At 38.2% G+C, this 17,553-nt stretch overlaps 1 protein-coding gene across 2 annotated transcripts in view; it reads right to left on the minus strand.

Moving 5' to 3' along the window:
- Positions 1–17,553, minus strand: part of Pus7 (pseudouridine synthase 7) — a 56,337-nt gene that overhangs the window by 24,260 nt on the left and 14,524 nt on the right. For both annotated transcript variants that reach the window (XM_074064955.1, XM_020177848.2), the window contains exons 2-5: positions 11,550–11,964; positions 10,167–10,251; positions 9,942–10,043; positions 4,960–5,104 (exon numbers count right to left, since the gene is read on the minus strand). In XM_074064955.1, the coding sequence (XP_073921056.1) occupies positions 4,960–5,104; positions 9,942–10,043; positions 10,167–10,251; positions 11,550–11,964 (747 nt within the window). The remainder of the gene's footprint in view (positions 1–4,959; positions 5,105–9,941; positions 10,044–10,166; positions 10,252–11,549; positions 11,965–17,553) is intronic.

Here is a 17,553-nt window from a genome sequence, read left to right on the forward strand (position 1 = left end):
ATACTCAGAGAAAAACAAAACTGAACATGTACTGGGCTAGTAGGTATTAAGAAATTATTTAGATTTTAAAATGCGACAACGGTCTGGGGTTTTAATTCTTGTCTGGTAGATACATAGTGAAATATTTTGAGTGAAATGATATATTATGTAGAATTTGTTTAAAATGCACCAGTAAGAAAAAAAGTGGGAGGGATGGATCAAACAACATTTGAAGATGGTTGATGGGTACATAGGGATTCCATATACTACTTCCTCTATTTGTGTGCAGGTTTGAAAATATCTGTAATAAAAAGTTTAAAAAACAAGTGTGATAAAAGTTGATGAAAAGCTACATTTTCTCTTAACTACTAGCCCTTTAGTGCATTCACAAGTAAGTATGTTAAGAAATAAATGAAGTCATAAGACCGAAAAACTAAAAACTATTATCCCTTAAGAGAAACCATGACGACAGAGTATGAATTTTGACTCCCAAGCATGCAACTTCTATTAGCAAATCCAAGCACTGAACATGTATACAATTATCTCCTCTTTAAATACTAAACACAAGTATTCTTTTCCTAAGTGCACTCAATATATTAAATAGTAAAGCATTAGCACTGGTTAACTTAGAATATTTTTAATAACAGGAAATCAACAGTTAATTTGGACTTTTTTTTTTAACTTTATAAATTCCAACCCCCAAGTAATATTTATATGTAGCTATAAAATTTGGTGAATTTAAGGTAACATTTTCGAGATGCTCTGATTTAGAATATAAATGCAAAGAATTCTTTGGCAGGGTAACATGTTTGCTCTTTCCAGAAGGTTGCTTCCACCTTCTGGGTGTCTAACACAAGCAGCCTGGTCTAGTAGAAATGGAAACCAGATACAAGGGGAAATATATCTGGAATAGTCATGTGTCACTGAGCACAGAAATCCCCATGAATAAGGAAGGAAAGATGTTTGTAGCTTGAGAAAGATGACATGATGGGGAAGCATGCAGAACATTCTTTCTTTCTTACTCAAGGCCATTCTCACCATTGACCCCTTAGACTACAAACTTCCAGCTTCTTCAGGGATCCTACTCCATCTTTATTACTCTCCTCCCTGAATTTCTCCCTTTCTTTCCACTGGCTCTTTCCCTTCAGTATAAAAATATACTAACAGCTCTTCCATCTGAAAAGCCAAAATCTATGTACCCCTCTCCTTAACCACATTCCCTTCCTTTCTCAGTCTCTTTGTAGCTTATTTGAAAAAGCTGTTCTATACAGCCTCCCATCTCAACCTCCTGAATAAAATGTTTCCAACCTCATCATTCCACTACAACTACTTTAATGCGAAAAGTCATCAGGGATCCCATGTTGCTAAACTGATGGAGAAATTTCAGAGCTCCTTTCTTACTGTGCCTATTTGGATCATTTCCTATTGCTATAATACCAGTCTCTTTCAAAAAGAGTTTTTTTGTGTGTCTACCAGGCCTTTCCTCCTGAATCTGTAGGTCCCTAAACCCAAGGATCCTCCTGGGAACCATTCATTTCAAAATTGTAGGATCAGTATATATCACAGAGCAGAATGTTTTTGTTTTTGGAGACTGGGTCCCAGGCTGGCCTCAAACTAGTTATGCAGCCCAGGTTGTCTTCGAACTCACAATCCTGTTGCCTTAGCCTCTCATATGCTGAGATTACAGGAGTATACTACTAGGCTGAGCCCAGAATTTTTTTTAATTTAAATCTAAAAACAAGTTCCTAGAAGCATTTGGAATCTGCACTATCTAAAAATGTAAATTAATATACCAGTTTATGCAATGTTATAATACTTATTTGGTATTTTTAGAAAACACATGTTTTGTGTTTGATATGTAAAGCAATGTGTCCTCTCAGACTGGCTTAACACACAAAATAATGTTTGAGTTTAAATACATGGCTATTTGTGTTCTTGAACACCATATTCAGAAATGTACCATGCCTACATTTTAAGATGCATGGTTCTATTTGAGAAAAGTTTTGGTTAAAAACACTGCAAATCTGGGCTAGAGGCACAGCTCAAGTGGTAGAGTACATGCCTAGCAAGAGCATGGTCCTGCGTTTTAAGTCTCAGTGTCAACAAAACAAAACAAAACAAAATCTGCTAAATAATGTGTAACCCAGTAACGATTTATATCACTGGTAGTAAATGAACCTAAAAACATTATAAATGATAAAGCTTTGCAAGGAAGCTTTTAGGCTAATACACAGTCAATACTAGGCAAGGTGGCCCAGGGAGACAAACTGTCATTACTACTGGGTTCTATTTTCAGGGTCAAGAAAAAGTCTTCAGATACAAGTTCTCCCTGTTTTCTTAGTGGCATTTACTTTAGGCCACTGTTAGCTTGTGGTGAGGGCAAGTCCTCTACAAGAGAAGTGAGGAAAAGGAGAATGCAGGTTTCCAACTGTCTGCCTAGGCCAGGAAACAGCCTTCCATGAAGCAGGGCAAGAGAAGAACCCAGAGGGCAGAGATTTAGCCCATCCTTGACTAAATGCCACGATCCCTCAAGCCCAAGAGGTTTAAATCCTGCAAAGACTAACCCAGTCCCACCTGCCTTTATGCTTCTTTTTTAAGATCAAAAATTATATTTGATTGAAGATATCCAAAGGGAGATGCCGTTCAGCATTTCAATTTGAAAAGCTTAAGAAAAATTTTTATTGAAAAAAAATGAAAAATGGGTGTAGCATAGCAGAAAAAAATCTAGGAGAAAGAACCTGAGATGTGGCATGTTCTTGAAGAAGAGAAAATAGGTAGAAGCTGTAATGGCCACCTTGGCCTGCAAATTCCCTCCTCCCCTCACAAAACCTAGCATCCCTTAAGAAATGAGGACCATTTCCAAGAAGCAACCAGTCAAAAATATGTAGTCTTCGCCTTTTCTAATCTGCTTTCTCATGACCACGCTAAGCAGAGTAAGATCTTGCCCATTGTCTCTACTCTGCAGAGGGCAGCTGGCCAAATGCTGCTAACCAACATGGGCTGCTTCCCTGCAAGGCCCCTCTACCTAATAGCCTTTCCAACTGCACAGAACTGAGATGCACTAGGACATTATTGTAAGTAGTAAATCACTTCCTCTACCCCTGTGACAATTATGCTACATATTGTCTTTGAGAGAACTGAAAAAGTCACTGAAATCATTTCCCACAGGGCTTACTCCCCTTGAACAACCTTGACTGAGGAAGGCTGCTAAGGTACTCTTTTATACTATGACCCAGACACTCCAGAAACATATGGTAATAGGCAGATCCTCCTGCCTCAGTCTCCCAAGTGCTGGGATTATACAGGCGTGTGCCATCACAATGGGCTTCACTTTTCTTTTTGCTATTAACTGAGAAGTGGCCTCCAACCTCAACCTTCTCCTAACCACTCAAGGCTTCTCATTTCTGAGATGAGATTTTTCTCATCCTTAGTAAACCTTATTACTGCTGCCTTTTTTCTTACACTCTTTCATTTCACTAGAACCACCATTATAAACAATTAAGGCTTCATCCACTCATGGTATTAAATTTTAAATTTAGTGGATTCAACAATTTCTTGTTATATGGTCTTAGAGTTTTGCTCTAACAAACGTATCTTGAAGTAACTGAGGGGAGAACTTAAACATGTAGTACCAGTTACTGTTAGGGGAGGAAGGTAAGGAAATAACTTTTCTATTGTAATTTTCAGAGGGTGTGGAAATGACCAAAGTAAAGCAAAGCATATTCATAGCTGGAGTACATTGAGAAACCCATTTGAACATTGACTTTGGAATTAAAAATGAAAAGACAGGACTGTAAAATAGGTACAGTGTGTGTGTGTGTGGGGGGTGGTACTTGTGAGAGAAGGGAGGATGAATGGAGGAGATGAAGGTGAGGGACTATGGTTGATGGGCTGTATATGAAGCCCATATATGAAACAGAATAATGAAACCTCTTGCAATTGCAAGAGGTTTGTGAGAGGGTGATAGTGGGGGAGATCTAACCAATGTATAATATAAGCAAGCCTAATCAGAACTGCCGCAATGAATTTCCTCTGTACAATTAATATATGGTAATAAAAATGGGGGGGGGGGTGGAATAAAGAACTGTATTTTCTCCAAAAAAAAATTTATCTGTTGATCCGAAAAGAAGATAAGAAAGGAGATTAAGGTGATGGTATAAGGTTGATGGACTTCATAAACCTGTAAGAGAAAGAAATAAAAAACCCTCTTCCAATTGCTCTTAGTGGAGTGGGGAGGGGACTGAGGAGGAGATAGGATGGGGTCAATGTAAATAATGTACAATATAAGTCTAATCAGAATTGTCACTATGAATCACCCCCATATAATGAATATATACTAATAAAAAATTTATAATAAAAAAAAGGAAAAAAGAAATATCTAAGTTTTCAATGTAAATACACATTTCATAGCTGTAGAAAACACATTAGAACATAAATACCAAAGTCATTCACTGACAATACAACAATACACAATGCAAGATGGGCTAAGTGAAAGGTCATCTTCATAAATGTTCCATGTTTTTAATGTGTGAATGGAGAATATATCTATAGTTGGAAATCAGAAGCAGAAACTATGCCCCTGGGATAGGTGACAAGCACTTCTGTTCATCTGAAAGCTTTCTTTCCTTCATTAAGAATACACAGTAAGCAATAATCCTCCCATTTTCCTCTTGAAGTGCCACTCAGCCCACTCTGCTCTTCAGGGATCATATCAGATTTCTAACACCCTCTTAGACACCACTATAATTTCACAAATCTTTGCTCACATACAAGACAGAATGCCCCTTATCCAACATGCAGGCTGCAGGATTGCTCTGGCATCTGAAATGATTATTCACCCTCTCTGAAGGAGTGACAGAATCAACATCCTTCTCTACACAAGGTAAGGCAGCACTTGGACGTGAACAGGCAAAGCAAACAAGGAGCAGGTGTGCACCTTACAACTGCCTGGCAGGAGAAAGCAGTCACTCACACACTTACTTGCCAAAGCCTTTTTTCCAGCTGCATGGTAGGCTACGATGTATTTTCTGCCATCTCTATCCTCTGTTTTTGTTTCTAATCCTGGAAACAGAGATTTAATAGCTTGATGGATGATGGTTCTTTTCTCTTTGGTGTCTTCAATAACCTATTAAAAACATAAGGTGACACTACCACTTTAACAAATAATAGGGAAATAATACAGTGAATCAGTAAAAACATGGCTCATCTTATTAAATGCAAAATGACAAAAGTGCCTGGGTACAATTTTAAAGCTTTCCAATCTTGCAAATCCTAAAGGCCTGTTGACTGATCAGGTCCACTAGGCAGACACTATACCAAGCATGTTATACTGTTTTGTTTAATCCTTATAATCTCCCTATCTCACCATCATTACATGTATTTAAAGATGAGAGAAATGAGGCTAAGAGAAGTCATGGAATGTATTTAGGTTGTATAGCTAGAGGGCAGAGAGCTAGATTTGAAAGCACGCTGTTGGACTCTGGGGCTACCAACCACAGAAGCTGCCTCTCAGCATCTCTGCTGGACAAGTGTTTTTGGAGATTACAGAGAAAATGTAGGTGAGCTAGCCTTTTGATTATTTCAGACACTATCCCCGGGGCAGTCCAATCCACAACTGTCTCCTGCTGAACTTTATTCTATACTAAATTATTTTATAGTGAGATTCTAACACTCACAATAAAGAAAAAACAAAAGATAAACTTATTAGTTACACAATTTTTTCAATTTTCTTTTGGTGGTACTGGGGTTTGAACTCAGAGCCTCACGTTTGCTAGGCAGGTGCTCTACTGCTTGAGCCACTCTGCCAACTCTACTTTTTTAATTTTTGAGGGTATCTCACACTAAGAAACACAGTTTTTCTGTATTCAAAAGCACGAATGGTTGTACACTCCATATTTTAAAAGAAAAGATTCCACTACATAATACTGACGTTATACTGAATGCACAGGTATTTTCTACTTTATTTATTCCATTAAAAAATGCTGATTGTGAGACCTATTAATGTCATTTCATAGACTGATTTAATGGGTTGCAATCTGAAAGCAGAAAATACCAAAATAAACTATAACTGCTAGTGGCTACACTTATAATACTTTAGCAAAATACAAAATGTAAAAGAAAAAAAATCCTGCATTCTAATTATAGATAAATGTTCTTCATATGGATGAGTGCTGAGAGCAATGCATTAAAATCATTGTGTGTATTTAGACTTCAAAAATTCAGAAAGTCCTTGCTCCTCATTTTATAGATGAGTAAGCCTGCCCACATGATTTGCCCTTTAAAACTTTGGGCTAAACTATACATCAGACAAAGGACTGATAACCAGAATATACAGGGAACTTAAAAAACTAAATTCTCCCAAAACTAATGAACCAATAAAGAAATGGGCAGGTGAACTAAACAGAACTTTCTCAAAAGAAGAAATTCAAATGGCCAGAAAACACATGAAAAAATGCTCACCATCTCTAGCAATAAAGGAAATGCAAATTAAAACCACACTAAGATTCCACCTCACCCCTGTTAGAATAGCCATCATCAGCAACACCACCAACAACAGGTGTTGGCGAGGATGCGGGGAAAAAGGAACCCTCTGACACTGTTGGTGGGAATGTAGACTAGTACAACCACTCTGGAAAAAAATTTGGAGGCTACTTAAAAAGCTGGACATCGATCTACCATTTGATCCAGCAATACCACTCTTGGGGATATACCCAAAAGATTGTTACTCCAGAGGCACCTGCACATCCATGTTTATTGCGGCACTATTCACAATAGCCAAGTTATGGAAACAGCCAAGATGCCCCAGCACTGACGAATGGATTAAGAAAATGTGGTATCTATACACAATGGAATTTTATGCAGCCATGAAGAACAACGAAATGTTATCATTGGCTGATAAATGGATGGAATTGGAGAACATCATTCTGAGTGAGGTTAGCCTGGCTCAAAAGACCAAAAATCGTATGTTCTCCCTCATATATGGACATTAGATCAAGGGCAAACACAACAAGGGGATTGGACTATGAGCACATGATAAAAGTGAGAGCACACAAGGGAGGGGTGAGGATAGGTAAGACACCTAAAAAACTAGCTAGCATTTGTTGCCCTTAACGCAGAGAAACTAAAGCAGATACCTTAAAGCAACTGAGGCCAATAGGAAAAGGGGACCAGGAACTAGAGAAAAAGTTAGATCAAAAAGAATTAACCTAGAAGGTAACACCCACGCACAGGAAATCAATGTGAGTCAATGCCCTGTATAGCTATCCTTATCTCAACCAGCAAAACCCCTTGTTCCTTCCTATTATTGCTTATACTCTCTCTACAACAAAATTAGAAATAAGGGCAAAATAGTTTCTGCTGGGTATTGAGTGGGGGGGAGAGGGAGGGGGCAGAGTGGGTGGTAAGGGAGGGGGTGGGGGCAGGGGGGAGAAGTTACCCAAGCCTTGTATGCACATATGAATAATAAAAGAAAAATGAAAAACAAAACAAACAAAAAAAAAACTTTGGGCTAGAGGCATGGCTCAAGTGGTAGAGTGCCTGTCTAGCAAATACAAGGTTCTGACTTCAACCTCTAGTGCCAGATGGAAGGGGGTAAAATAAATTTATAGATTAGATACTTATATCTGGTTAATATAGAAAATAAATACTGGATTATACCTGATATATTTTTAAAGTTAAAACTTTTAGCAGATGGTATAACTATGGCTTTTAAGATAAGAGTTTTTGCCACATGTATAGGAAAATGCTTATTATAGGGCTAAGCCATACACTGCATTATACACATCAGGGAAACCAGGACTATCCTCCTTGATTGCTCTTGAAGCCTATTCTTAGTGCTGGGGATGCACCTCAGTAGGCATCTATCTAGCATTTGGGAAGCCCTGTGTTCAATCAAAAGTGCCACAAAAAAAAATAGGTCGGGCATAGTGACACATGTCTATAATCTAAACTTTGAAGAGGCTGAGGATTTCAAGTTCAAGGCCAGTCTGAGCTACATAGTAAGGTCCTGTCTCAAACAAACAAACAAACAAACAAACAAGAGCAGAAAGAAACATCAAAACTAAACGAAAAACAAAACATGATGTATCCTAGAAATGTTTTAGTTGGCAGTGCTGAGGATTTTGTCCAGGGGTAAATTCAGAAAGTGGATCTCCCTAGCATTGTGACCTACATATTTTTCAAAGTGTTCATGGGAAGGGAGTGGAAGGCAGAACTGGAGGCGTATCATGAATTCTGAGAAGTCACAGTAAACTTTTTAACTGCGAGTGACAGGGGTGGCTGAGGGTGTTTCAGACAACAGAAAATCTAATAGCTCAGTAAAATGTACCACAGGGGGTGACAGATAGTTCAGTGGTAGAGCACTTGCCTACCAAGTGCAAGGAGGTCCTAAGTTCATACCCTATTATATACATATTGAAATGATAAGATTTTGAGTAAGAGTAAAAATACACACATATGTGAGTAATTTCACTTTTTCTTGTTTGTTTGTTTTTTTGGGGGGGTGGTACTAGGTTTTGAAATTAGTGCTTCATGCTTGCAAGGCAGGTGCTCTGTCACTTAAGTCATGCCGCCAGCCTTTTTTCCTTACTTTCTAAAAATACGTGGCTACCAGAAAATCTTAAAATAAAAATATAGAGGATGAGGTGTATCTCAGTGGTAGAATATGAGCTTAGCATGTGTGAGCCCTGAGTTTGATCTCCAGCACCAAAAAAAAAAGGGCATCATAATTTTACTGGATGGCACTATTGAATAAAATGTCCATTAGGAAACACTTAAAAATTTACTCTTCTATTTATTATCTAAAACTCTCCTTTTTCTCAAACAGCAGAAGTAGACCTAGGTTGAGCAAATGAGCCCTCCCTATCTCCTTCCTCCAGTTACTCCCCTTTCCGGAACCCCACTGGAGACTAAGGCTGTAAAGCCAGAGGCACTAGAAAAAGGCACACATCTGACTACCAGGCAACAGAGGTACTGTTGCAGCAATGTAACTGTCATTCTGTGGTTCTAAACAACACATTTTTTTGTTGATGTGTGATCATAATTTTTTTTAAAGCAAATACATAACTTTGTTAGCTGGGTATGGGGGTGGTAATCCCAGTATTGGAGATTGAGACAGGAGGATCAAGGCCAGCCTGGGCTACTTAGCAAGAACCTCTCTCAAAACAAACAAAAAGCCCCCCAAAATAATAAAAAACAACCTTGTAACTTTTTTTTTGGTGGGACTGGGGTTTGAACTCAGGACTTTATACTGGCAAAACAGGTGCTCTTACTGCTTGAGCCACACCTCCAGTCTCTTTTGCTCTGGTTATTTTGGAGATGGGCAGGCCTTAAAACTTGAGCATCCTGATCTCAAGTCTCCCAAGTAGCTAGGATTACAGGTATGACACTGGTGCCCAGCACCTCATGACTTCTTTTGTTATAGCTTATCTGCCCCGATAGCAACGTTTCAGTATAGTGTCCTTTCAGATCAAATAGGACAAGGTCACCCTTTCACTTAACACTGTACTTTTTCTTAAATTAGTATGGATTAATTGTACAAAGGGATTTCATTGTGGTGTTTCTATACATGTATATAATGTACTTTGATCAAATCCACCTAGTCTATTACTCATTCTTAGCCCTGTTACCCCTTTCATTAATTATAATGGGTCTCATTATCCTATTTTAATAATGCATGTAAAGGACTCTTATCAGATCCAACCCCTATCACCCTCTCCTTTCATCCTCTTCACTTCCACTTGTTCCTCTCCACCAACCATCTGTTTTATACATGTCATTCTTTTTTTGTTGTATGTTTTTTCTTTTGGTCTAGATTCTGCTTAGTAGCGAGAACATGTGATACTTGTCTTTCTCAGTTTGGCATATTTCCCTTAGCATAAAAACACTGCAATTTTTTCAATGGACACCCAAAAAGAAGCCATCAAAACTATTAAAATCTTCTCATGTATTTTTGCACTACTTACCTCAATGGCAACACTGGTTTCTTTATTTTTAAAAAGTTGGAGCTCTTCCAATTGCTGCTTTTCTTCAGCTGTCAAAACTGTAAATACATCTTCAGAAGGATCCTTTCAAACAACCATGAGAACTCACAGTGAGTCATATGTGAATTCAAAGATAATAAAGATCAATTTTTCTATGATTGCTAGAAAATACTTTTTCTATGACATTTACTAGAGGGCTACTTCTACCTCTTCATCCACTGGAACAGACAAGTCATCCAAATGGCTGATCCGTCCATCTTTTCCTATTTCATGAACAATGAAGTCAGAATATCTGATAAAAACACAAATTTTCAGAGAATGAACATTTTACTTCCTGCCAATTTTAGGGTACAGTTTATCAACAATAGCCTTACTATTGTATAAAACAAGGGATTTCAAAAAATTGCAACTGTGAAGTTTTCTAATAAATGCTGAGCCACACCTTGGCTTGGGTTTTATACTAGAAGCTTCTAGAATATCTTCCAGAGACTTATTGATATTAACCTGTGGATATTCAAATAATCCCTATTCAATTAAACATACTAAAAGTATTTATTTTTATTATTATTATTATTTTGGCTTTTTTTGGGTGGTACTAGGGTTTGAACTCAGAGCTTCACACTTGCTAGGTAGGCACTCTACCACTTGAGCACTCCACTAGCCCCAACAGATGGTTAATTAAATCAGAAACCTGTGTGTTTGCCATGAGCTACTCTGAAGTTTTTATGTACAATACCTTACACACATTATTTACAATACTCTCAGCAACTCCACTGTGATATTATGATACATTTTTTGGATAAGGATACTAAAGCTCAGGGGAAATAAGTAACTATTTAGTGGCCAAACTACATTTGCACCCAGAACCATCTGGCACCAAATATCACCTTCTTTCTACTGTAGATGATGTGGTATATTCATTGAAAGAGGTGGGTTTTTTGGGGGGGAGGGGGACGGTACTGGGTTTGAACTCAGGGCCTCACACTTGCTAGGTGGGTGCTGTACTGCTTGAGCTACTCCACCAGCTCCAAATGAGAGTTCTAAAATTTCAAGACTCAGAAAAGAAACCATTTAAAAGAATCTAATAAAATGAACAGCAATCACTTATATACTTCAATGTATATCACTGGGAAATTACTTTTATTCACTCAAACAATTCTGGGAAGGATTGTCCCTTGATAAGAACTGACCATTAGCCAGGTGTGCTAGTACACATCTGTAATCTCAGCACTCAGGAGACCAAGGCAGAGGATCATGAGTTTGAGGATGGCCTGGACTACACAGCTAGCTTGAGGTTAGCCTAGGCTACATGGAGAGACCATGTCTCAAAAGAAAAAGCAGTGGTGGGAGGGGGGAGGTAGCTGGGGCCAAGGTTCAAGTGGTAGAGCAAGGCCCTGAGCACAAACCCCAGTATGGAAAAAAAAAAAAAAAGACTATTTATGCAACCTTCTTTATTCCATTCCTTTTTGACTGTAACTATACATAATCCTTGGGGGTTAGGGAGCTAAATGGAAGACTATAATGCTGATTTCTTTCTAAAGAAAAAAGTTAATACAATTAAAAATAACTTTGTACATAAACTAAACATACCTTTCTTTTAAGATTCCTGAGAATCCTTGATGAGAACTTACAAACTTGGTGATGCCTACATCAAGTTCAGTGAGTCCATGCTTCATCATGTCTGCAAAACTCTCTGGTTCTTCCTCCTCAGTGTCCTCCTCTGAAAGGCCATCTTCCTCCTCCTCTTCCTCCAACTGACCATCAGAATTCTTTTTACCTTTTCCTGCACTTACAGTATCTGGTAGCCCAGGCTCATTCTCACTACTGGGTAGATTTTCATTTCCTAGTCCATCCTGACCTTTGGTCAGACAACAGTCCAATGAGATCCTCTGTTTTTTTGTTTCCTCAGCTGGGGCCTCACCGTCATTATCTTCAACAACAAGGCACCCACGTTTCAGAGATGTCATTTCCATCTTCAAGGTTCCAAGAAAACATTTAAGAGAACCTTTCAATAAGGAGAAAAGAGTAGGAAGTAGCAGTCACTACTACTATAAAGAAGGTGGTTTCAGCAAACAGAAGTACAGTTAATTTTGATCACAGGGTCCCTAAGAATAATTGATTAAATAATTCTTCCTCATATTGGCATACACTTCTGCATGGAATTTGACAATGTACCTCATGAGCCACAAAAATATGTAAGTACTTTAGCCAGGTGTGGTGGTTTTTCTCAGCCAGGTGGGAGGCATTTAGGGAGGATAGAGGTTCAAGGACAGCCCAGGCAAAAAAGTTAGCAAGACCCCATTTTAACCAATAGCTGGGTATAGTAGAATGTGCCTGTCAACCCAGATACATAAGAGCATAAATAAGAGGATCACAGTTCAGGCCAGCCTTGGCAAAAACACAAGATCTTATCCAAAAAGGTAACTACAGCTCCACACCTCCAGCCTGTGCAGAGAATCACTACTTCACATTAAACGGAGAAACCAGGAGGGCCCCCGGGCCGCCAGTTGCCCGTGCCCAGACGGCTTGGGAAGACACAGACAAGGTGAACTAAGCGGTACATGGTACTCCCACAGACAACCCTCGGCCAGATCAGCATAGCCCCCTAGACAGACTGACCCCCAACCCGGGGAAAAAAGAGAAACTGAGTAATAAGCAATAAGAACAATAAAGACAAGTAGCAAAGAGGGTGGGATGCCCGGAGCACCAAAGGGGGGGAGGGGAATCCCTCCCGGAACTAAATAAACAAGCCGGGCCTGGCCAGAGAGGACAGGAGCAAAGGTGCACGCCCAGCAACCAGGAACGGGAAAGCTTCTGAGAGTGACGGAGGGAGGAAAGCTCCACAGGAGAGGAGAGAAGACCCACCTCCAACATGATCTGTAAACAAACACGGTGGCCTGAGAAAGCGGGTGCAGTGTCACCTCCCGCAGTGTTCTTGGAAAGGGGAAAGCTTGTAGGAGCGGCTCGCACACAGAACTCAGAGAACTCTGAGTAAACAAATCATGCAGGGCCAGGTGAGTGCTAAGCTCACCCAGAGATCTGAAAAATAACGCCGGCAGAAACAGCAGGCTGACAGCTGCAGGCAGGCAAGCCACAGCCACAGATACCACTCACAGAACTGTCTCCAGACTCCTTTTTTTTCTCTCTCCCTACCTTTGATGGGAGAACGGCCAAACTACACCTGCATGCTGAAAAACTTAATGAAATTGTATTGCATTTGAACTTGGGACACTTTCTGGGGTTTTTTTGTGCAGTTTTGTACTACTTTATGTTTCCCCTTTGATGAGACAACTACAGAACAACATCTGAGGCACCATCTCCAGGATTGGAGCTGAGGGACGAACACCAAAATTATTATGACTGAGACTTCGTTGCATTTGAACTTGGAGGTTTTTATTTTTTTCTATTTTTTATTTTATTTTATTTCATTTATATTTTTTCTTTCATTTACTTATTTTTTATTTTTATTATTATCTTTATTCTTTTTACTTTTTATTTTCAATCCTCTCTCTGTCTCTCTAATGGCTTTTCAGCTTAGGGTAGATTAGCACACTGATTCTTCCTGTTTATATCTTTGAAACTTTTTTTACTTCTTTGTTTTTTTTTTCTACTTGATTATTTGTTTTTCCCTTTTCCTTTAACTTCTTTGATTTCCATCCCCTCTCACCCTTAATTCAAAATACCACTAGTGCTATTATTATAAGCCAGAAAATACTTAATTGCACACAGTACAGGGACGATAACAACACCAAGGGCAAAGACGGGAAGACAGAAAAATAAGGGAAACCAGTTTTCCCACAGCAAAAAATTAGTACGGGAACCAGAGGGAAATGAAGAAAACAGATACTCAGATCCAGACTCCAACAAAATGAACATAAACTATGCCAAAGAACTCAATGAAGCCTACAGGAATAATTTAAAAGAAGACATGCTACAGGTACTCAATGAGAATTTTATAGAGATGATACTGGATAGGGTCAACCAAAATGTACAGGAGACACTCAAGAAATTCCAAGACAACAAAAACAGAGCATTTGAAAAAGCAAAAGAAGAAATAAAGGAAACCATAGAAGCACTGTATAAACAAAAAAGTGAAACAGAGAACACAATTAATGAACAGATAAATGAACTCAGGACAAAAACAGACAACATTAAAGAGGAAATGACCCAGGATACGGAAAACCTCAGAAAAAAGAACAAAACAGAATTGCAAAACAAAATGGAAGGCCAATCCAGCAGAATAGAACAAACAGAAGACAGAATCTCAGAACTCGAAGATGAAATGGTAAATAAAGGAAAAACAAAAAAACTATTAATTAAATAACTCAAGACCTGTGAAAAGAAAATGCAAGAACTCACCAACTCCAACAAAAGACCAAACTTGAGAATCATGGGCACTGAAGGAGATGAGGTGCAAGCAAAGGGAATGCATAATATATTCAACAAAATAATAACAGAAAATTTTCCAAACCTAGAGAAAGATATTCCCATACAGATGCAAGAGGCCTCCAGGACACCAAACAGACCAAATCAAAATAGAACCACCCTACAACATCATCATTAAAACAACAAGTTCAGAAACTAAGGAAAGAATACTGAAGGCTGTAAGAGAGAAAAAACAATTAACATACAAAGATAAACCCATCAAAATCACAGCAGACTTCTCAACAAAACATTAAAAGCAAGAAGAGCGTGGGGTGAGATCTTCTGGGCACAGAATGAAAATAACTTCATCCCCAGGATACTCTACCCAGCAAAACTATCATTCAAAATAGATGGAGCAATAAAAGTCTTCCATGATAAGCAGAAACTAAAACAATATGTGACCACAAAGCCACCAATACAAAAGATTCTTCAAGGGATTCTGCACACAGAAAATGAAACCCAAATTAACCATGAAAGGGCAGGAAGCACCAAACCACAGGAAAAGAAAAAGCAAGAAAGTAGAGAGTAACCTCAACTTAGGTACACACAATCAAACCTTCAAACAACTAAGACAACTAAATGACAGGAATCACCACATACCTATCAGTACTAACGCTTAATGTTAATGGACTTAATTCACCTATCAAAAGGCACCGCTTGACGAAATGGATTAAAAAGGAAGATCCAACAATTTGTTGCTTACAGGAGGCCCAACTCACCGACAGAAGTAAGTATAGGCTTAGGATGAAAGGCTAGAAGATTTACCAAGCCAGTGGCCCCCGAAAACAGGCAGGAGTAGCAATACTTATCACTGACAAAGTAGACTTCACACCTACATTGATCAAACGAGATAAAGAAGGACATTCTATACTAATAAAAGGGGAAATAGACCAAAAGGAAATAATAATCATCAACCTGTATGCACCCAATGTCAACGCACCCAATTTCATCAAACATACCCTGAAAGACCTAAAAGCATATATTAACTCCAACACAGTGGTTGTGGGAGACTTTAACACCCCATTATCATCAATAGATAGGTCATCCAAACAAAAAATCAATAAAGAAATCCAAGATCTAAAATATGCAATAGATCAAATGCACCTAGTTGATGTCTACAGAACATTTCATCCCACTTCTACACAATATACATTCTTCTCAGCAGCCATTGGAACCTTCTCCAAAATAGATCATATCCTAGGGCACAAAGCAAGTGTCAGCAAATATAAGAAAAGAGAAATGATACCGTGCATACTATCTGATCACAATGCAGTAAAAGTAGAACTCAACAACAAAAGTAAAGACAAAAAATATGCAAACACCTGGAAACTGAATAACTTACTACTTAATGAACAATGGATCATCAATGAAATAAAAGAGGAAATTAAAAAGTTCCCGGAAGTCAATGAAAATGAAAACACAACCTACCGGAACCTATGGGACACAGCTAAGGCAGTCCTGAGAGGAGTTTATAGCCATGAGTGCATATATTAAAAAGACTGAAAGATCCCAAATCAATGATAATGATACATCTCAAATTCCGAAAAAACAAGAACAAGCAAATCCCAAAACAAATAGAAGGAGAGAAATAATAAAAATAAGAGCTGAAATCAACGAAATAGAAACCAAAAAAAAACATACAAAGACTTAATGAAACAAAAAGTTGGTTCTTTGAAAAAATAAACAAGATCGATAGACCCCTGGCAAACCTGACTAAAATGAGGAGAGAAAAAAACCAAATTAGTAGAATCAGAAATGCAAAAGGAGAGATAATAACAAACACCATGGAAGTCCAGGAAATCATCAGAGACTACTTTGAGAACCTATATTTAAATAAATTTGAAAATCTTAAAGAAATGGACAGACTTCTAGACACATATGATCATCCAAAACTGTACCAAGAGGAAATTAATCACCTGAATAGATCTACAACACAAAATGAAATTGAAGCAGCAATCAAGAGTCTCCCCAAAAAGAAAAGTCCAGGACCTGATGGATTCTCTGCTGAATTCTATCAGACCTTTAAAGAAAAACTGATACTAACCCTCCTTAAACTGTTCCACAAAATAGAAAGGAAAGGAAAACTGCCAAACACACTTTATGAAGCCAGTGTTATACTTATCCCAAAACTAGAGAAAGACACCTCCAAAAAGGAGAGCTATAGGCCAATCTCCTTAATGAACACTGACGCAAAAATCCTCAACAAAATAATGGCAAACCGAATTCAACAACACATCAAAAAGATTATTCACCACGACCAAGTAGGCTTCATCCCAGGGATATAGGGGTGGTTCAACATACGAAAATCAATAAACGTAATAAACCACATTAACAGAAGCAAAGACAAAAACCACTTGATCATCTCAATAGATGCAGAAAAAGCCTTCGATAAGATCCAACACCATTTCATGATAAAAGCTCTAAGAAAACTAGGAATAGAAGGAAGGTACCTCAACATTATAAAAGCTATATATGACAAACCTACAGCCAACATATACTTAACGAGAAAAACTGAAAACATTCCCTCTAAAATCAGGAACCAGACAAGGATGCCCACTATCTCCACTCCTATTTAACATAGTACTGGAATTCCTAGCCAGAGCAATTAGGCAAGAAGAAGGAATAAAAGGAATACAAATAGGTAAAGAAACTATCAAAATATCCCTATTTGCAGATGACATGATCCTATACCTTAAAGACCCAAAAAACTCTACTCAGAAGCCTTTAGACATCATCAATAGCTATACCAAGGTAGCAGGATATAAAATCAACATAGAAAAATCATTAGCATTTCTATACACTAACAATGAGCAAACTGAAAAAGAATGTATGAAAGCAATTCCATTTACAATAGCCTCAAAAAAATCAAATACCTACGTGTAAACCTAACAAAAGATGTGAATGACCTCTACAAGGAAAACTGTACACTTCTGAAGAAAGAGACTGACTATAGAAAGTGGAGAGATCTCCCATGCTCATGGATTGGTAGAATCAACATAGTAAAAATGTCAATACTCCCCAAAGTAATCTACATGTTTAATGCAATTCCCATCAAAATTCCAATGACATTCATTAAAGAGATTGAAAAATCTACCGTGAAATTCATATGGAAACACAAGAGACCACGAATATCCAAGGCAATACTCAGTCAAAAGAACAATGCAGGAGG

Source organism: Castor canadensis, chromosome 2, assembly GCF_047511655.1.
Source record: "Castor canadensis chromosome 2, mCasCan1.hap1v2, whole genome shotgun sequence".
Lineage (NCBI taxonomy): Eukaryota > Metazoa > Chordata > Mammalia > Rodentia > Castoridae > Castor > Castor canadensis.